Here is a 21,681-nt window from a genome sequence, read left to right as displayed (position 1 = left end):
GCGAAACTCGCAGAGACTGCATCGAAGGGCAGGAACGTATGTCGTTGACCGCGAGACACCATACTACACTAACGCGTACGCTTCGAGAAACGAGCGAGCGAACCCCGATTCGCAGTCACATCAGACGGATGGCGCGATCGACATTTTCACGTAGGCGAACTGCCGTGCTCTCGACAACTCGCTCCTTCTTGCGACAACGAACGGTAAATCGGGCGAGGGAACCTTCAACCTGATCGGAGATCGGGGATCGGGGTCGCGGTAGATTTCCCAGCTAAAGCGCTCCGCCGCTGTATCCATTCGAGAGAAAGAATCGCCTGCAGGAAATGCCTTTCTCGCGCGTAACACGGTAACGCGAGAGCGGACGCAACGGCGCACCACACGCCGTCCACGACTGTCTAAGACTGCCCGTGTGAACGTGAAGGAAGATCACGTCAGCTCGATTCTCTCTCTCTCTCTCTCTCTCCCCCTCTCTCTCTCTCTCCCTCTCTCTCTCCCTCTCTCTCTCTCTCTCTCTCTCTCTCTCTCTCTCTCTCTCTCTCTCTCTTCCGCGTGACCCGATCGATTCGCAATCACGTCGCAACGCATTGTCCGTCGCGTGCATCGCGCAAGCGTTGGAGAGCGTTTGGGACGAGAAGAGGGACTCTTGTGCCTCAATTCGCGTCGAAGTAGCAGCAGCTCCTGAGTTGACTCCACAGTAGACTTCTATATAATATACTAGACTGCTAACTTCTATTGTTCTTCTTATGTATAAGTGTTGCCCATGTACATGTAATGCGCGGAGCAGATGCGCAAAATATGGACGCGATTCTAACCTTTCGAAGTGACACACGTATATGTAATTGCCGTTGCAATAAGCCCAAATGTCATACAAGTTTTTGATATCGGTTATAATTAAGAGAAAAATACGTATCGCGAAAAATAATATTGGTAAAATTACGGTGAGTAATAAAATACTCGTGTGTGTGCGTGATCATGAGAAATATGCATGTGGTATATGAAATTATAAAATTTTATTATTAAATTTTCGTATAAATTGTAAATAAATTGTAAATTAATACTTACAGAAAAATATGCCGAAACGGTAGCGCGCCTACACAAGTATATAAAACTGTTTACTGCGCATCCCTTAGTCCGTATTCTGCGCAAGTCGTACATACTTTTTGGCAACAGTAAAGACCATCACACGTAGAAAAATTTTAACCGTAACCGTAAGGTTGTAAGAAAACTGACCAATCACAGTCGATCCTTTCTCTTGTGACATTATAATAATCGACTGTGATTGGTCAGTTTTCTTACAACCTTACGGTTACGGTTAAAATTTTTCTACGTGTGATGGCCTTTAAAGGGACGCAGTTAGCAGTCTAGTGTATTATATAGATAGAAGTGTCTGTGGGTTGACTCTGACTACGTCGCCAAGTTAAATGTGTAGCAACGATTCCAGCAACGACCGTACCGACGCAATGGCACGTCGATCAAACGTGTGTGGATCATAGACATAGGAATATAGAGACAGAGCATAAGCCCGTAAGATAGACGAGGGGTGTTGTGCTGAAATGCGGGGGGCGACTGTACCTAAAGCCAGCGGCACACGGTGCTTGTTTTCGTGCTGGATTGCTTGCTGGATGAAAATACTGCGTTCTGATTGGTGCATTTCCGAAGATGGATGGAAATGCACCAATCAGAATGCAGTATTTTCATCCAGCAAGCAATCCAACACAAGAACAAGCACCGTGTGCCGTTGACTTAAGTTTCATTGGCTACAATAGTGCGCATATTCAGAGCGTGTAATGCAACGACTTGACCTGTCATTGGCAAATAGTAAATGTAACAAAATGATAACAACCATTTACACTGACAGTATTTTGCAGATTATGCATGTGTCTTCTTTTTCATAATTTCATTACCACACAACTTAATACATACACATCTATGTATGTATCAAATCTTACACACGGTACAACCACCAATTAGATTTAGGCACAGTTTACCTCGTCGCACCGTCCCGCAATGGTTATCGCCCCGCAACTCTATGCTCTGTCCCTATATCCTACTCTATGTCTATGGTGTGGATCGGTGGCGTGGAGAGAAACGGGACGACCATTGTGCGCGTGCGCGTGAGCGCGAGGCCTGTTCTAAATGATATTCGTAGAAACTTTATACCCTTAAATTGTTGAAACATGGGGTGTAAAATACAACTGTGTTTATAATTACCGCAACAAGGAACCTTTGAATTTACAGACAAACTAAAAGTCTCCAAGTAATTCTTTTCTTTTGTGTTATTATTATTAGTCTCCTATTCGTCTCGTGTTTGTGTAATATTTAATTTTTTCTACAAAACAGCAATGATCGCTGTCGAACAAGTAATGAACAAATTTTCTCCGCCTATTTCGAGTATATATGTGTACGTATAAATGCAACATACATAACTGAGTGTAGTAAATAGTACTTGCATCGAGGTCGAGTGAATCGAGAAACGGCTAATATAATGTCCGTATATCCGTTGGCTTTATTTAAAAATCAATCACCTTCTTCTTAACCGATAAACCAAATAATATATTTAACGTGCGTTTAAACCAACATGGGAAGGGTTAGAGGGTTGTACAATGCAGTTTAGGCGGGCACTGGGCTCGCTGTGAGAGCGAGACGTAGCGACGCATCTGTTTTGTACAAAATCTATAGCTAATTGATACATCTATAATTGTTGTATGTACGTATGTATGTAATATCCTATGTTACGAATGGGACGAAAGTGATTAATCGATATATCTCTATAAAATCATCACCGATTTTATACAATGACCAAAATGTGTGATTGCTTTCATTATATATATATATATATATATATATATATATATATATATATATATATATATACCATCATAATATATACATAATAAATATATACATACATACATATATATATATATCATCATGTATACATCATGTGGAAGTAATACATTTGATGAGGAAATCGATTAAGCTGTGTCGCCTTTCTACGAATCAAGATCGACTTATGCCGAATTTTATGCCAGCTGATGCTTGAAACAACTTAATAAACCATTCGATATCATTCATTTCTATCGAGCGCCATCAATGTATCATCATGTATTAACGTCTAAACAAACTGATTACTCAATAATAAAAATTACATTTGTTCGTACGCGAAATCATTGTGTACATTATCGTCGAGAAACGCGCTGCTTATAACTTGAACGTCTTGCGACGATGTATGCTTTATTATTTAGTTTTGTTCACGTAGAATGTGAAAGAGACAGAAAAATAGATCAGTTACGAATCGAATTTCAAAGTTCTTTTCATTCGTTCTCTTAATATACATGTATACATATACATATATATATATATATGTATGTATGTATGTATATATATATATATATATATAAAGGAGAAGGACAGTTTTTGTATAGTGAGGTAAGGGAATTCAAAATATGGTATCGCGAAATATTATCTCCTACCGCAAATTTACCGCAAATAACGATGCATGTGCTGTGTGTGTGTGTGCATATGTATGTATGCGTGTATACACACATTCACTCGTACATACATACAAATATACATATGTGTATATGTGTGTATCTATTATATATATAATTATGACGCTTATGATTAACAAAACAAATGTGCGATCTGCACTGAGCAGCTTTTGCTTTGAATCTATTAATTTCAAGTAGATTAAGTTTAGATGTACTTAAAAATTTTCTTTATATATTCTAGCATGGGTGTTTGCATCTGGTATTTATGGAGCGTGCACGTACGCACGCATATACATACACACACACACACACACACACACACACACACACAGAGAGAGAGAGAGAGAGAGAGAGAGAGAGGAGGGGGAGGGGATAGTGATACAATAATTATATATTTCACCATAAAATATGCATTTTGCGTTTTGTTCAAACTGGTACGTACAGTGATCTTTTAACGTGAAGGTGGAAGTAACTTGTGAATGAAATATTAATTATATATAACAAATTAATATAAATATCTTTAGATGTATATTGCATGCATATGCATATCTTCGCCAGCTATCATGGAGTATTAAAAGTGTCAGACGAGATTTGTGCGATATTATTTCCTGAATCCTTGTTGAAAAGTTTCTCTGGCAACGTGATTCTGCGAGGATGGATAAAAAATGTTTTCTGTGCTATATATAAAGTACCTCTTATAAAAGTCTCTTGCAAAACACTACATTCAAAGCTTGCAACGTACCAGTGAAACACCATTCTCAATGAAGACTCGGTTACTCATCTTCTTCCCTATGCTCCGTCCCCTTTTTCTTCTCCCCTCCCCCACCCTATAACTATCATTACTTTGATTTAATACATATGAATACTCTCCAAATGAATCACGCATCTGGATGTATATCATATAATAATAGTGAATTATGTATGTCTCTATATCCATTAGTACGGATAATAATACAAAATGTTAATTGGCATACATATTATTCGTGTGCTTCTGTACTAAATCGTATTGCATTGAAATTTTATCTGCGCGGCGATTGATAGCGTTTCTTACAGAACTCTCGTTAGAAGGGAAGGCATTGTTCATCTTGTGATATCTTCCGTAAAAGCATCACACGTATCACGATATAGGCAAGGAGATCTTAATTATTTTCCATCATTGTAATCATCTAACATCTCTACAAATATCTCTAATTTTTCTAATGGAACTGTTCGGAGCTGTTTCATTTGGACGATAAGATACAATTATCCATATATGTAACAAAGAGTGACATAATCGTGAATAAAAAATTCCGATCTTTATCGTACTATCGATTTAACGAAGGACGGAAATGAAAAATAGCGTGTAAGTGGAATGTAGATTGACGTAAGTACGTCGACAGAAACGAAAATTTTAAAGAGAAGAAAAGGAACTTGTGTTACAGAAAGAGAGAGAGAGAGAGAGAGAGAGAGAGAGAGAGAGAGAGAGAGAGAGAGATATTTCATATCTTACAAATGTAAACCACTTTTTACGAAAAAAAGATACGTCTGCTTCTTTCCGAATAGTTTACAGTATGTTTCGTAGACGGTACATAAATCATATAGATTATACATTTACAATTTACAAGCAACTCTTACTTATAAAGAAATTGATTCCCCCCCCCCCTCCCCTTGCCACGTCAATATTTCATATATAGATTGTAAAACTTATCATGCGCAAAATAGATAATAGTAAGTTTTGTCGTCATTCGTTAGTGATCATATCCGTCTTACAAAAGGAAAAAAAGAAAGAAGGGAAAAAGCGAAAAGGAAAAAAGGATAGAGAAGAGGATATCAATACTACGACTACTTTGAAAGAAGTAGAAAACGTTCGAGCGTTGCGCAGTGCCGTTGTAAGAGCGCTGCAACTGTATCTGTCTGGAAGTCTTACGGAAAATCTTACACGCTTGATATTCTGCGTTTCCATTTTCCAAGAGCAAAGCTTTCGCTTTCTATTTTGGATAAAGAGAGGAGAGCGATCGGACCAAAGTATAAAAGGCGCGAGAATACGTTCTATGTACGAACTGTAATCTGTACAATACGAAACAGAATATTACCATCCATTAGAGCGATGTTATTCAACACGTTATTCGTCAAGTCTTTTTTCTTCAGGAAGAAACGTAACGAGTGTGCGGTGCGTGGAGTGTGCGTGTCCTAGGAACTTTCAAGATGGACACACACACACACACACACACACACACACACACACACACACACACACACACACACACACACACACACACACACACACACACACACACAGCTTTGAAAGTTCCTAGGATCGCTAGGATTAGACATTTATCGGGCTCTTACGCAACTCGTGCCCGATTATTTAGGATTCCGTTTGGAACGCTTCTACACTGCGTACACGACTATCATGTACGTCGCACTAATCGAGTCTTTGTCCCATGTGTCAGAGACAAAAGTCACTGGACATGGTTTGCGTTCTTTATGGCAACTTTAGTCAATTAAAAAAGTGCAAACGAAGGCAGTGACGATTATGAGTTCAGGCCTTGACGTTTCTCCTCTTCGAGCATGGCATCCAATTCGTCCGTGAGGTTGGCAAGCATATTTCCGATATCGTTTAAAACGTCCGCGGGTTCACTCCCACTGGAATGATGATTGACTACGTGGCCGCTGATAGCGCTATTCGGTCCGGCTGGCACGTATTCTTGCGCTCGACCAGCCCTTTGTTTTATCGTGCCAGCATTCTCATTAGCGAAGGGCAACGAGTCCGATTCGGTACTGGAACTTGACTACGAACATCAAAACATGGGATAAAGTGATGAAAACACGAAATGAACATCGATATGAATCTACGGGCTAAATTCGTGATAAAGAATCGAATTGCGTAAAGTTCTCGCAGCACAAGGCGTTTTGTGCATTCCGATGAAATTTCGCATTTTCGCGAGAAACAAACGTACCTTGAAACTGGCGTCCGATCCGTTACGATGCTGTAAAGCGAGAGAAGCGATTAGCTCGTGCTCCTCGTTAACGTTGACACTGACGCTGCCCCAGGAGCGTGATATGGAGGAAGGCGGCCGATTGAGTTGCGGTGGTGTGGAAGGTGCCGGTGTGGGTGCCGGCGGTGGCGGCGGCGGATGACGAAGCAAATGGTGATGCTGATGATGATGCTGGTGAATGTGATGATCGTCGCACGTAGCAGTCGGCACTGGCCCGCTGCAGTCTATCACGACGTCACCGACTGCGGAGCCAGCTACACCCACCACGGAAGAGCCGGTCGCGTCTCTGGAACTCTGTCGCCTTGGTGGCGATGGAGGACATCGCTTTGGAAGGTGCGGACTACTCTCAAGCCCGTAAGTTAATTGATACTTGTTGTCGAAGTCTCTCGGCAAGGATTTGAATTGACCCGGTGTCGCGGTGACCTGAAACCATAGACGTACACACACGTAGAGGCACGTGTTTGCGTGTTTGCGCGCTGACGGCGCGACGTCATCATTCGTCGTCGAAAATGATGAAGTGTACCTTGGCTACAGGCCGCGGACGAACAAGACAATGTCTCGGTCGTGGTAGAGTGCCGCCGCCGCCGCCGCCGCCACCGCCACCGCCGCCACCACCTGCATCCACCGCGGAAGCATCGTTCGTAGGCGTAAGGTCGCCGTCCTCGAAACTACGTGGACGCCAATCGAGAAGTTGAGGATGCGAGGGAGGCGCCGGTGACGGAGGATAACCGAGAGGGGCATCCTCCAAGCTCTCCAACGATTTTCCCCGGGAGCCAGTACGGCCGACCGTATTGTAATCGACTGGAAGCGCGGCGTACATACTTCTCCAAGCGGCGCCGGAAGCGCTGTCGCTTCCGCCTCTTTGAAAAGATCGGAGTACGGGCGAGGAGCAATCCTCGTCGGGCGATGGTAAATCGGGCCCGCCACGTTGAATAACAACGTCCTGAGAAAGTTCATCGTTTTATTTACCAGGGTAGAATCGCGCGAGCACATGAAGCCGCGCAGGGTGGTCTGGTCTATTGGTATACTTGAGACGAGAGCAATGGTTTTCTTTTCTTTCTACACACGCGGTCGCGATAAAGCTTACTTTTCATCGGTCGATAAAAAATGTCATTTACCTGCGTGTGACCAGGATGTGGCGGCAGGCGTGCTAGATCAAGCGGCTGTATACGCTTGCCAGCGCGAATGTCCTTAACTCTCTTAATCGCCAATAATAATTTCTTTTGATGTCCTAGACGTACGATACCGATGTCTTCGAGATCTTCCCAAGTGATAGTCGTCACGTCTTCGACGGATCGCATACCCTGTTGATGAAGAGCACCGAGATATTCTTCGAGCCTGAGAAGCCTCAGCCATTCTTCCAGTGAGCCGGGTATGTGTTCCGGCAGTCCATCTCCTATATTCAAATTGTCTATCTCCACTTTCAATCGCTTTCTGTGATTGGGTTTCGTAATACCTGCGCAACATGACAAGCAATTAAGTGACAAATTCATTCTCGTCACCTATATTTGACCCGTTTTATCACGCTATTGAGATATATATACGTGTAAATAATAATATATCATAAAGCTTGGCGCGTATATTATATAGAAATGCAAACGAGAGAAACGGCCCAATACGTTGCTGAGGACTTTGACATTTGAAGAGAGAGAGAGAGAGAGAGAGAGAGAGAGAGAGAGAGAGAGAGAGAGAGAGTGAGAGGAGAGAGAGAGAGAGAGAGAGAGAGTGAGAGAGAGAGAGAGAGAGAGAGAGAGAGAGAGAGAGAGAGAGAGAGAGAGAGAGAGAGAGAGAGAGAGAGAGAGAGAGAGAGAGAGAGAGAGAAGCTACTGTATCTGTCCATACGTGTATCCCCGACGATACTATTGCGCGAACGATACACATTTCAATATGATTCATCGCTGCTGAACTCGACTCACCTATAGCTGTAAGATCCTCCGGTGTCATGCGCGTTATAGTGGCAAGATCGTAACCTGCGGAAGCGAACAAGGGAAAGTACTCCTCGAATTGAAGTTCGGTTAACCAAGCGTGAACAACATCGAGATCCGCCGGTCGGTCGGGATGACTTCCGAGAGAGCTAATGGAGCACCTTGGAGAGGAGGCGAGAGCACCGGGTCCTCTGGGTCCCAGATGATATCCGGACGCCCTTCCGGAATCCAATGACGCCGTAGAATGTCTAGAACCGGAACCCGAACCCGAGCTACCTGGACTATCTCTTCCGGGACTCTGGGTCATGTCGATACCTACCAGATATATATTTATTATCGGTAAGTTGAACAAATTGTTGTCCCCTCCTTCCCCGGACGGGAATTATCATCGATCGGAAACTCATCAAATATAATAAGGAGATGATGAAGGATCTCTAAAATCTCCATTCGATCACGTAGTGGTATTTTTCGACCGATTGTTCGTCGAATCGCCACGCCACGCCACGCGACAACATACTCCAGAGTGAAAACATTCCTTTCTCTATCAGTCCTCAATTTATGGACGGAGAGGATCGAAGAGAAAGGGGTCAATGACTGCAACGACAGGGACAATAAAGATATAATCAGCTACGACGAGCAGCTGACACGACCTAGAAGATACTATGTGGCACTTGCGCGCATAAAAATGTTCGCTGATCACATTAGCGAGTGTTTTGGAAGCGTAGGACGCGCGGACTCGTCTGAAAGATGTGACATCTGTTGGTATGACAAGACAAGTTGTAGAAATCTATCTTCTCCGTATCGTTCCGTATCGTACAACGACTGACATGCGCTAAATATGAGTAGTAAAAGTATAGTGTAGTAGAGAACAGTAGAGAACACGGCTGTGCTGCATTCGAAAGCTGCCCGACGGTTAGGCTGCCCTAACTAGTGATAAGGAAGTAATCTATTAATATCGCAAGATAACTCGCACCTTGGTCTTCGGCGTGGGCGTATTTGCCGACGACCGGCGGGAAGGCGAAGCCAGGATGGGTAAAAATAGGTCCCGGACTTTTTCCAGATGGCATCCCGTAGGAACCATCGTCCGTCGTACCTCCAGGGCCGCTTCCGGAGAGGAAGCAGCTATCCTCGCTGCTAGCATATCCAGCCGAGCCAAAAGAGGAACCAGAGTGTCGAAACACGTCTGGTACAGCCGGTGGTGCTACTTTCTTCGCTTGGGTCACGGCTTTGGACGGCCGGCTCATACCGCCAACTGTAACATGCCAACCAAAAAGGAGGCTCTCATGAAATTATTACGATATCGCGAATCAAGCGAATGCACGCGAATGACTTTCGGACTGACGAGTTTTATATTATATTTTAGATTTTAGATGAATGAGGGAAGCTGCGCGTGGTAAAATTACAGACGGACAGAGTACGCGAGTCACCAAGCGGCACCAAGGATCCCGGAGGATCGTGGTACGGCGATGTGATTAACGTCGCTCTTACATCTCTTTCTCATTGCACGATCGTAGTTGGGGCTGGTGAAAATTCATATATGGATGTCAATATAAATAAATAAATAAATAAATAAATGTGTATACACAAAAAAAAACGGTATAGAAGAAGCAAAGCAAGACGGGAAGAACGACAGGACGTGTCAATTTGTCGCGTAAACACCCGTAAAAGACACGTTCTTGCAAAGTTCTGACTTGTCTCTCTCTCTCTCTCTCTCTCTCTCTCTCTCTCTCTCTCTCTCTCTCTCTCTCTCTCTCTCTCTCTCTCTCTCTCTCTCTCTCTCTCTCTCTCCCTCTCTCTCTCTCTGTCTCTGTCTCTATCTCTATCTCTGTCTTTCTCTCTCTCTACCCATAGCACTTGTTTCTTGAGGAGAAATTCTCAAAGACAAGAAAGACATTGCGGGCGTGTCTTTCGTCCAACTATTTGTTTTGCGTGCGAGTCGTCGCAAACGGACGTCGAAGGCGTATAGTGCGCGAAGAAAAGGAAAAACATCGGCGTAACTCGAGTACCGTTTCTCGAACCGAGTTTAGTTTAACAATTTGCCGCATGATGCCACATGATATTAAAGTTCAAATCAAATTTACGAATCGCGATACGTGAACGAGCGCGCCAATTTCTTCACCAATTTCTAGAGAGATGGCTTCTTCTCGTGCGAAGGTCGTCGCGAGTACAGCAGCGCGATGCACAATGCGCTCACTGTGCACAAAGCTGCGTGTTGGTCGAGCCGTTGTCGACAATCGAAAGCGCGATTCACAAACGGGACACACGAACGGGAACACAAGCGGGAAAGACAATCTTCCCTTAATTTCTCTTAATCTTCCCGTAGTCCCGTAGTCCTGTAGTAGTAGTTGATCTCTAAATCGTCTAAATCGTACGTGTATCATTAAGTGGACTCGCGAGCGAGCGAGTAGAGTGAAACACGCGCGCGAATCGACAAATTCTACGCGAGAACAACGATGATGTTTGACAGTGTTCGCGCAACCGATAATCGAGCGGTCTGGCGGCACATGCCTGACGCGCGCGTATCGCGTATCGCGTATCGCGTAGAGGTATACGCGGCAGAGGAATAGGCTCTGATACGCGCGGATCTATCGAAGAATTACAGTGTGGGCGTTTCCGCGCGTCACACGCACGGTATGTGTCGTGTCCGATACACATACCGATGTCAAGAAACGCACACCACTGACGCGTCAAGCGGTCAAGCGTCAGCAAAGGTGTTGTAGATTCATCTTTCGCTTCTCGATCGCAGGTTTCGTTTATTCGTTTATTCGACAAGCGAATCTCTCTTCCTCCCTCCCTCCCTCCCTCCCCCCCATTTGTATGGATGGACGTTCTCAGGAAGTATTTCTAATGAAAGCAGCACAACGTTTGCTCGTTACGTTCAGCTCGCAAGCGCGAGCTAAAACGCAAGCAAGCTCTCGTCGTTATCCTGACGCGCGCGCATCGCGTGTTTCGATATTACGACCTACGACCTACGGATACCTCCTGCAACATCGAAACGTGTAACATTCGAAACGTCAAAAAGTGCCAAAGCAGAAGGTGTACACACACGTACACGTACATCATCAACGTGCATTCGCGATTGGAATGAAACGATAAGGGCGATAAAGTACGTTAGATTATGCGTCGAATGTTTGAAGCGAAATTTCTCAAGCGCGAACGCGTTCATCGCGACGATTCATCGAGGGAACTGATTTTAATGCAACTTTACAAAACTCGCTTACGCGATGGTGCGCGTACGCGTACTACGGCTCGTTGCAAGTTGCAACGAGGCTACCACGACACCACAGAGGTGGTCGACGACAGAGACGGCGCGACGGGATTAACTCTGGTGTAGTCGGTAGTTCGGTCAACAACTTTGGCTCGCACGCGATATCTGAACACGACACGATTGTATGAGAGTGTAGATTTCATCAATTTTCCATACTCCGGCCGATCAAGTTTGGAGACTCGACTCGGGCATACGTAGAAAGAAGAATTCGCGGCGCCTCCGCGAATGCGAAATTTATCTAGACTGTACACGCGAAATCTGTTGCGACATACACAACAGAGAGAGAGAGAGAGAGAGAGAGAGAGAGAGAGAGAGAGAGAGAGAGAGAGAGAGAGAGGGAGAGAGAGAGAGAGAGAGGGAGGGAGGTCCACTCAATCATTTTCCTTGCTTTCATCAAGCTTATTTCCACGCGGCCAAATAACATTGACACCATCTGTGTGTACGTGTACGATGGTCGCGAGAGAAAATGCGCCTTATGCAGTAAGCAGTCGCTCGGCAGCGCGAGTCGGTCCAAAGCCCGAGAGACGCCGACGTAACGACGCGGCCGGAGAGACTGGCTCGCTCCATCTTGGTCTTTCCCTCTCTCATTCCCGGTTACTTGATTCGTTCTCTACCTCTTTCCCTCAACCGCTACGGCCATGTTCCTACTCCTACGTCCTTGTTTGTTGTACCCTCCGCTCGCAGACCCGTTTTGTACGATCGTACGAGCGAGCCGAGAGCGATCGCTTCGCGCTACCATTGCAGTCCACACTGCAGGCAGAAACAACGAAAGCGTAAAATTCATTACGCAACCAAAGTGCCGAATGAGATCAGAGACAGAGAGAAATGCACGCCACGAGGCGTGCCTATCACAGGCTGATAGACTAATATACTTTGAGTCACGTTGAGTCGACTCTACGTGATTGTACCCAAAATTATACACGCAAGCTGAATGATGAGAGAGAGAGAGAGAGAGAGAGAGAGAGAGAGAGAGAGAGAGAGGACGATTCTACGCTAGACGAGACGAGACGAGAGCGAAAGATCTATCGTTAAAGTAACACGCGCGCGCGCGTATATATATATATATATATATATATATCTTCTATGTCGCGGAGAAAAAGTCGCGCATCGGGTTTCGAGCAAGCAATAGCTATTGCTTCCCTGTAAGCTTGACGTTCGCCGACTTACGATGCAAGAGATTTTTCCAGCTCCCATAGATCGCCCTGATGCACTTGTCCAGAGACGTGACGTAGCGCGTTTCACGCGCGAATAGATTGCCTTCGGAGCAACTTTTGAATAAACCTTGCTTAGTAGCGACCGCGGTTGCTTCGCCCAGACGCACTTTCCTCCCCGTTGAGCTCTCGAGGATCCCGCGAGGTAGCCAAGCTTCTAAGGCGGGATCGCGGAAACTCGTGTAAGTGGACGACAGCTTTTTCGATGACTTTTGCAGAAATCGCTTGCCAGGTGGCAAGGGTGGGGGACCCAGGCAGTTGGTTACGGCGGTGATCGCCATTTACAACTTCGTCTCGTGCCCAAAGCGTGACCCTTCTTCTCAAGCTTAAGCTCGATCAACCTCCGCGCTTCCGTCGCGACACCTCTACGTGTAGAAATGTAGAGTGCACGGCGCGTTCATCCAGTTAGCCTGAGCAACGACTACGCGACAAACACGGAGAAATAAGGCTCGATCGCATCACGACGTAGAACGTCACGTTTGATGGACGATCGGTAGACGCGCGCGCGCGTTCTAGAATAAACTAGAAGCCAGCCGACAGTCTACCCGACGACGACGACGACGACGACGACGACGATGACGACGACGACGACGACGACGACGACGACGACGACGACGACGACGACGACGACAACGACGACGACGACGACGACGACGACGACGACGACAACGACGACGACGGCGACAGCGACGGCAACGGCGACGGCAGGAGGAAGACACAGGAGGTAACAGCACAGTACAGCGCAAACAGAACTATCGAAAACGTGCTGACTCGAGCGCAAGCGCAGCCGGCCCGGTGAAACCACGTTGGTGGTGGGCAAATGCGAAGGGGCGAGGTCGAAGGTGGGTGAACGGGTTCCGGAGTCCGGCGTGGGCCGCCCCTGATTCTCTGTGCCAAGCTACCTAGCGCGTAGGTAGCATTTGAAAAGCGCAGCATGTGAATCGAATCGAATCGAATCGACTCGACTCGACTCGACTCGACGTCGAAGTATGGACGTATGGACGTATGGAAACTGGGGGAGAGAGAGAGAGAGAGAGGGAGAGGGAGAGGGAGAGAGAGAGAGAGAGAGAGAGAACAACCGGTCGCGGAAGAGGGGAAAAAGGGCGACCGACGTTTCATTGATCGAGCGACCGGCTGTGTCGCAGTGCGTTTCACAACAGCCACGGCGTGCCTCTTGCTCCAAAGGTTGCCGATACGATTTAAGCGCCCGTCGCGACCCTAGCCCCTTCTAGGGGAAGAAAGGAGAAAGAAACGCACATCGAGTGCGCCGCGTGCGATTTTGCTTACCCGCGCGGGTCGGAGGGAATGTCCTGTTTGCGCGTTGAGTGACCTTGCTGGGAAACGCTCGGGGTTATTACAGGGAAAAAAAATCACAGATTAAATTTTACCAACTTGATAATCCTCGATGAACTTTCGAAACTTTCGAAACTTGGAAGAATCATTGTCATATGGTTCGTTGCAACAAGAAGCAGCGACTCGTCGTCGTCGTCGTCGTCAATGTAATTTTGTCGACTCGGAGAGATTGGAAATATTTATCAGGACGGACAATCTCTCGCGATATGAAATCGATCGATCGTCATTTAGCACGTGTCCAACTACTAAGCGTAGTCGAAAGATACATGAACGTACAAGGCGTCAGAGCGTGCACACAATCTCGGACACTCGTACACTTGGTCGAACGACAAATATACGCGAGGTACACGTTGACGGAACGAAATGTCGGTGTGTCTGCGTAGCACGCCGTGAGATCGAATTGATACAACGTCGACATATCGACATTTTCAAGTACGTCTCTTTTCTGAAAGACACAAAGAAGAGAAGAGAGAACGTGCGCGCGCGCGCGTGCGTTCTCTCTCGCGAGAAGTAGCGTCTCAGGGTTTTGCACGACGACTCTAGTCTGCCCTCTTGTACTGTTATAAAAGGACAAAAATTGTTCTCTCTCTCTCTCGCTCTATTCTGCTTGTGCAGTAAAAACGAAAATTTGAGAAACAATCTATCAGTCGAAAAAGAGTGAACAATTTCGCTCCGTTTAATCAATCAACGTCACAAAAGTGATATCGAATTAGATAGATCGAGAGCCAGAGTGAAACATCTTCCAGCCTTTATACGACGGAAAGAAATTGCCGATGTGGACGTGACTTTAAGGACGCTGGACGACTTCTTGGTGTTCTCGCGCGAACGAAAAAAGAAAATTTAAACAAAACGAAGAAAAAAAGAAACAGAAAGGAAAAGAAACACAGAAAAAGAAATAATGCGTGGCAACTTGCGACCGGCCCGAGCAATTTGCATAATGCATCGGGGTGGACGATCGCCGAAGTGGATCCTCGTCAAGGACGAGCAGAAACGAGTCGCTTTGCCCTGCAATTATGACCGATCGATCGTTTTCTATTATTGATTTATATTCTTTATGACTCTTCGTGTATCGGTACTTCGAACAGAGCGCGGGAAAAACGACATGAATCATTCATAGAAAGAGTAGAGAAACAGGAAACGGAAAATGAGAAATTTGCTCTAATAACGCGATACACGTATACGAGGAACGAAAATGTTGTCGTTAAATGAGCTTGTAGCTTGTACGCTGTGCGATCGAATCTTATTTAAAAGCAAATGAAAGAGTTACTTCTTTTTTGCAAAAAGTAAAACATGTATCCCCCCCGCCCCCCCTCTCTCTCTCTCTCTCTTTCTCTCGTTCTCTCGTAGTCTCGTAGTCATTATCCCAGTTTCCACGTTTGCGCGTACGCGCGACGAGATAACGCTGACAGCCAGATCAATAATCAAGCGGTGCGGCGAATAATTGCGAATAGGAGCATTGTTGATAAAATTTCCCCCGCGGTCATCGGCAAAGTGTGTCAGCGAGAATATCGTCGCACGTCGAGAGGAAACGAAGCAACGGCCGCCTATTATCACGCACTGATTTCTCTCAGTATTTAATTACAATCGAGAGGCAGCGCGGCGCACATATTGCCATTCGAAGAAATCATTTTCTCAACAAGTCTTTTGCGTTTTCGTGTACGCCTGTCGTTTCGTTCTTTTTCCGCAAAGTGGCTCGAGGAAAGAAAACAAATTTCACAAGCAAGCGACGAGACATATTGAAATATTTGACAGCCGAAAATAACGACGGAAAGGAGAGTTCCCCTCATCCTTCAAATTCATTTCGTTTCGAACGGCGGAGAATTACGAAAAGCGCGGCGACATAGACGTTGAATAGAGCTGTACCATCGATGGCACTTACCGCGCGATTTTACGAGTTGCTTCTCTCTCTCTCTCTCCCTCTCGTCTCTTTTCTTTTTTAAACTTTCTTCCCACCTTACAGACTCCACTCTCGCAGCCAGCACCAAACTATAACGAATCGATACGTCGAACACGATTCCTCGAATGCGAAGTCGGGAAAAGCGAGTGTTTATGGATAACGGTTAGAAAAGCGAGTATGTGTGTCCTGCGAACGCCCGAGAACGGCGCGCGCGTATCATTGCTATCGCGAGAGTAAGATCGCGGATATTGCTACCCGACACGATCGTGCGATCCGCTTTTATTACGAGACAAACATTAAAATATTCAGTCCTTCATATATCCATCTTCAAAACACCAAAAGTTGGAACAATTGAGCGTTAAAGAAATTCCTGAACGAAAGCTAAAGCCTTTCTCTCTTTCGGCGTTAAGAGTTCGCAAAACTGCGAAAAACCGCATAATTCCAATTCGATGAGATCGGTACTTGAGAGAAGGGCAGTTCTCGCTGTGTATTTTAACGAACGTGAGTCGCAATCTAACCTCTACCCTGCCGAGTTCGTCAGCGATTTCGTCCAATTCGGCATTGGGTAGGATCCAAGCGCACTCGCGTACATCGAAACTGCTGATTTGGTTGTACGTGATGGAATAAGAGAGAGAGAGAGAGAGAGAGAGAGAGAGAGAGAGAGAGAGAGAGAGAGAGAGAGAGAGAAAGAGAGAGAAGGGGGGAGAGTGCATAATAAGGATGCGGGTGAATCCAAGCTTTAACCGCGCAACCGCACCTCGAATCGCGTTGAAATCAAAGTTAACGAAGCTCGCATTAGTTTCACCACGACCGCAATTCGATCGGAACGAGGATTCCAGAAGAACCGCGACATGAAAGAAATACGAGATATAATATAGATTTCAATCGCTCACTGTAGTTAAAAATTTTTGCACAAATGTATAGCGATTAATAACAACCGTCCAATGTGAGTGATTTTCGTGCATGGGACATGCTTACGTTTCCGCATTTTTCGTTTTATCTCGGGATGAAGCTAGAAGACCTATGACGCAATCTAGGGGCGCAATCTTCCTTCGTTCAATGATAAACATAGGTAAATGACATCATTCATCATTTACAAAAAACGCGGTTTAGGACGGGTTGTAGATTCCTTTTAATTTACGACGCCAACGAGAATCTTAAGAACTTTGCTAATGAACGACGGAGCGGAGAATTTTGCCCAGCTCGCCATGACTTGTCTTGGATTGGCTTGAGACTCCACCGCGAGTTTCCTATTGTCGTCCGAGCGAGAGAGGATTAAACAATCTCCGCAACGCGCGATTCTCATTCTCATTCTCATATAGCTACTTCTCAAGAAGTTGATATTATTCGTGTCGTATATTTGGTAGAAATATTGCTCTTCTCTTTCTCACTCTATCTTGAAGCACATGGGGAATCGTTGTCGTCGCAATTTAATCTCGTTTTCGTGATTCGACATTGAAGACCGTCATCTCGACACCATCAACACAACTGGCATTTCTGCGAAAACGAAACGAAACACTGCGATGTATATTAATATTCAGAGTACTAGATAACATTGTGTGATCGCAGCTCTCAAAATATATCGGTCATGGTAATTTATCGGCCGCAAATTGACGCGAATTTTCGTGAGTTGTTCTCTAGCGAATTTTACATGCAAATAATTTGTTCTCTCTGTCTCTCTCTCTCTCTCTCTCTCTCTCTCTCTCTCAATACACAGGTGTATGTGTGTAGCGATAAACACTCGGGTAGAAATTGAATATACATGTGATGTCATTTACTCTTCAATTGCATGCGACAAATGTAACGTGTGGCTTTCTCTTCGGCATCGCCTCGGTGCAAGTACAAAAGTCGCGAGAGGAGACACCATTGGAACGAGCAAACTCTACAAGACTTGTAACAGATAGAATGGACAGAATCGGCGCGTAGTATTTATTATACACGAGCTATCCCGATATATATACACAAGGATCGTGTGTAATCTTGATAGCTGCAGAGGTTTACGATTGCGAGAACAGATTGCGATTTACATAGAAATTGGCTGCAAGTCGGAAAACTCGAACGAAATACAGACTCCCGTGATTAATGCACAATAAAGCGACGACAAAGAGTCACACTTTTGTAAAGACAGGATCGAAGGAAGGAAGGAACGTGTGCAGAGCGTACAACACCGCGGCGGCGGCGTTACAACGAACGCGGCGCTACTAGCCGCGCGGCAGAACGTAATCGCGTCGACCTGACCGAAACGCGAGAAAGCGCGAAAGTCGAAAGCTACGGAGAAGAAGCTATTTACGCGCAATTTACGCGGGCGGGATGAGGACAGTAGCGCGCGCGGACGCGCGGACGTGCGGACACGCGCGATCGCCGTCGAAGGTCGAAAGGCGATCGCGCGAACGATGACTTACCGCTGATGCGTCTCATGGCGGCTCACGACGCGGCTCGCGTCCGAGATCCGTCGTCGAGCTACTCGTTGCACCGTCGTGATAACGCGGATGGTAGATCCTCTCGCGCGACCTCGTGATAAATACCACCATACCACAGGACTCCGCCACCGATGTATCATCTATGCGATGCACACGTCGTCGACTCCACGGCGCGACACGATCGCGCCATTGCTCGCGCAAATACCGCTTCTCGCGACGCTGCACGATTACGCGCGTAACGTTAATGGACGACGACGGTGGTGCGCGCCGCCGATCTCGCTCCGATCCAAGATTTACTCGCGCGCGTCCCCAGAGCCGCTTGAGAGAGAGAGAGAGAGAGAGAGAGAGAGAGAGAGAGAGAGAGAGAGAGAGAGAGAGAGAGAGAGAGAGAGAGAGAGAGAGAGAGAGAGAGAGAGAGAGAGAGAGAGAGAGAGAGAGAGACCACTGCCGGATCCGACACAACGAGAGCACGAGAGAGACTTGAGAGAAGTTCGTCGCTTCCGCGAGAGAGCGAACTTGCTTTTGCCACGTCACGGGTATATCACACGAACGCGGGGAATCAAGTTGGAGAACAAGGTGTGCGAGAGGAGCTAAGAGGGACGAAGAACAATACGATTGACGAACACACGGCGCAATGCACGCGACACTGCAACGACTCTTCTCCTCCTCCCTCCTCTGTCCGGCACGGCCGCGGCGCGGTTCCCCCAACTTCGGCTCCGACACAATGCCGATTAATGCGTCAAGCCGCCGCTAGATTGCGGGAGCTCTCAGTAAACGTGAATCTTATCGAAGCCTATCGTATATGGTGGAGCGTGTTAAGAGGAGGAAGCGTCGAGAGACGAGAAGAGAAGAGAGGCCAGCAAACTCCAACGAGCCTGCGCCACCACTTGGAAGTAACTGAAAAATGTCGACAAGGGAATGCCACATATAATAGCACATCGGTAAAAATTTTACTACCGCGGACACCACCGCGGTAGTGTCCGATGTAGTAAATCAGATTTATGCCACTTTTGACAATTTTGATTATTATCAGACAGGGTACTTCGCACACACTTTATCCGCGTAAGGGCTCGGACACTTGAGGATCTACAGAGACCCCTCGTGGAGATCCGCGAAATAAGCAAAGGTATCTCCCGTTTTTTCACCAAAATACACTGTGTGTGTGTGTGTGTGAGAGGGAGAGAGAGAGAGAGAAAGAGAGAATCACCTTATATCACTTATAATTATGATATTTTTAATCAGAAGAATTGTACGCAGAAAATGTTGAAGAAAGGCTCGAAATACTTATCGCCTGATTTATTTAGAGTGGAACATTGCACCAAAGGTGATAGTTATTCAATTAAATAATTCAACGATTTATCACGCACGTCAGCGATCTCTTCGTCACTACTCTTTTTAACTGTAGCTTTTACTTCCGGTCGGCTATAGCTTATATTTTGGATACGTAGCTTCTCTCGCTCGAGGTCAAGAAAGCACCGTGCTACCGTGCGAGTGCTACGCATATCGGCCGAAAGAGCTTCGTGGTGCACGGTAATCTGTGTGGAATAGAAATTGTACGCTACGACACCGCGTACAACGTTGAACGCCTCGACGCGCGTTTTTACTACTACTACTACTACTACATTAATTAATGAGATCTTTATACATTATATATATATATATATATATATATGTATACTCACAAAATGTATAGCTATCGCATTTCTTACATATACATATAGTTAACACACAACTTGCAACAATCAGTTCCGGAAAAAATTGTTTACTCTTGGAGGTAACTGACCGGAAGACATGTACTAAAAGAATTTCAAGGATCAAATCAAGGTCGAAAACGTGAATATGTACGAGTAAAATCGATTAGCCTTGATTGGGTGCGATGCGATCTTTTCCGCGAAAATTCCTTTAAAGGATGTTTTCAGTGAATATATCGGGGAGTATACGTTACACTTGTAACGTTTTCGATTCAAGCGAACTTGGACCCGGATTATTAATTTTAACCAATCACAAAGCTTAAAGAAGCTTGTGCTAAAAAGAAGTTAGTAATCTTCGGTTCAAACCCGCCACAATCGAAAACAATATTAATATGCGACGAAATCAATCTCGCGAAAGCAGTTGAGAGAATGAGAAGATATACGAGAGAACGGAGAGAACGAGACAGGTACACGTGATGCAAAGCGGCGATGAGGCAAAGCGACTGAGCAAAATTACCATGGCGACAGACCGTAAGCTTTTCGATCTCTCCCTCTTCAGTGGTCTTCTCTTATGCTCGTTCCTCTTTCCTTCCTACCTACCTACCTACCTACCTACCTACAAAGTTGCATCTACGTTTTGTCCCTACGCGCGGTGCGGTTTTTTCCTAGTTCCAACTGTGACTTTCGACTCACCCAGTCTCTGCGAATTTCACCCCTTGTTGGTAGAATATCGCCTCGTGGATGATACCATTTGTTCGATGACGCGTTTCGCATGAGGGCGAAGAAGGTTCGCTCATACTCTCGGTGATATCCCTGTGCGCTTCTCGTCCTGTTCTTGCACTTTCTGTTTTCCACCGCCGTCGTCGTCGTCGTCGTCGTCGTTGTTCTTGTTATTATCGACTTATCGATGTCGTTGCGTGCTCGTTCAAAGTTTGCCTGTTCGTCTGTTAAGAACGGCCTCCTCTCACACTGCCATCGTAGTGACGACGACGACGGCAACAATAACAAGACTCGTGACTGAGGACGTCGATGTGCGACACGAAAAAATCTTCTTGACAAGCGATTACTTTGGTTTACACTGAGGAAGTCGAAAACAGTTCGGTGACGAAAATTACTCGCGGCTTGTTTTGTACGGGACCCTATACTGTACTAGCAGGGCCAACAGCGCGAGCGACAAAGAAAGAACATCGGAGGCGAGATGCTTACATCTTATATCCTGTGCACAGTATCGATGCGATCGACTCCAAGCCGGACCTATGTCGCATCACTATGTATATCTTAGCGTTACTTCTTTTTTTCTTTCCGAATGATTTGTTTCATTTACGTTGTTACGTTTATGCGCGAGAGCGTGTTTCACGTGAAAATTTTTCAGCGAAAATTATACCTGTAGAATCCTTCACAATACCTTCCACAAACGTCCGAGAAAGGAGAAGGCAAGAAGAAAAGA

At 45.8% G+C, this 21,681-nt stretch overlaps 2 protein-coding genes across 15 annotated transcripts in view; both read right to left on the bottom strand.

Annotated features, from left to right (window-relative positions):
- LOC105182959 (uncharacterized) overlaps positions 1–1,081 on the bottom strand; it is a 5,896-nt gene extending 4,815 nt beyond the window's left edge. For 7 of the 8 annotated variants that reach the window (XM_011140779.3, XM_011140787.3, XM_011140781.3 and 4 more), the window contains exon 1: positions 1–423. This exon is cut by the window's left edge. The gene's annotated coding sequence lies outside the window, so the exon portion shown is untranslated. Of the gene's footprint in view, positions 424–1,062 lie in introns of those variants that run through there. The other variant, XM_025297980.1, reaches the window with a different exon arrangement.
- A 2,797-nt stretch (positions 1,082–3,878) lies between these two features.
- On the bottom strand, positions 3,879–21,114 carry ckn (CRK like proto-oncogene, adaptor protein). 7 transcript variants are annotated; one of them, XM_019841321.2, is made up of 9 exons: positions 18,526–18,885; positions 17,515–17,620; positions 12,830–13,294; positions 9,368–9,646; positions 8,386–8,709; positions 7,588–7,925; positions 6,993–7,412; positions 6,431–6,892; positions 3,879–6,262 (listed from the first exon to the last, which is right to left on the bottom strand). In XM_019841321.2, exons 3-9 carry the CDS (start codon positions 13,152–13,154, stop codon positions 6,005–6,007), a joined length of 2,406 nt encoding a protein of 801 aa, XP_019696880.1. In that variant the 5' UTR covers positions 13,155–13,294; positions 17,515–17,620; positions 18,526–18,885; the 3' UTR covers positions 3,879–6,004. The 7 variants fall into 7 exon arrangements, with proteins under 7 accessions (XP_019696880.1, XP_025153716.1, XP_019696882.1 ...); XM_025297931.1 differs by lacking the exon at positions 17,515–17,620; XM_019841323.2 differs by lacking the exon at positions 12,830–13,294 and having other exon boundaries at positions 18,526–18,884.
- Between the last annotated feature and the right edge of the window lie 567 nt (positions 21,115–21,681).

Source organism: Harpegnathos saltator, unplaced genomic scaffold (genome assembly GCF_003227715.2).
Source record: "Harpegnathos saltator strain DR-91 unplaced genomic scaffold, Hsal_v8.6 scaffold100, whole genome shotgun sequence".
In the NCBI taxonomy this organism is placed as follows: Eukaryota; Metazoa; Arthropoda; class Insecta; order Hymenoptera; family Formicidae; genus Harpegnathos; species Harpegnathos saltator.
Note: the sequence above shows the minus strand (reverse complement) of the source record. Positions and strands in the feature narration are given on the sequence as shown.

Excerpts from the sequence above, each read along its gene's own strand:
- ckn (XM_019841321.2), bottom strand. The coding sequence starts at position 13,154 with ATGGCGATCACCGCCGTAACCAACTGCCTGGGTCCCCCACCCTTGCCA. Across the intron at positions 9,647-12,829 it reads CTGGAAAAATCTCTTGCATC|TTGGCGGTATGAGCCGGCCG; the intron begins GTAAGTCGGCGA and ends GGCATGTTACAG. Across the intron at positions 7,926-8,385 it reads GGAGGATCTTACAGCTATAG|GTATTACGAAACCCAATCAC; the intron begins GTGAGTCGAGTT and ends CATGTTGCGCAG.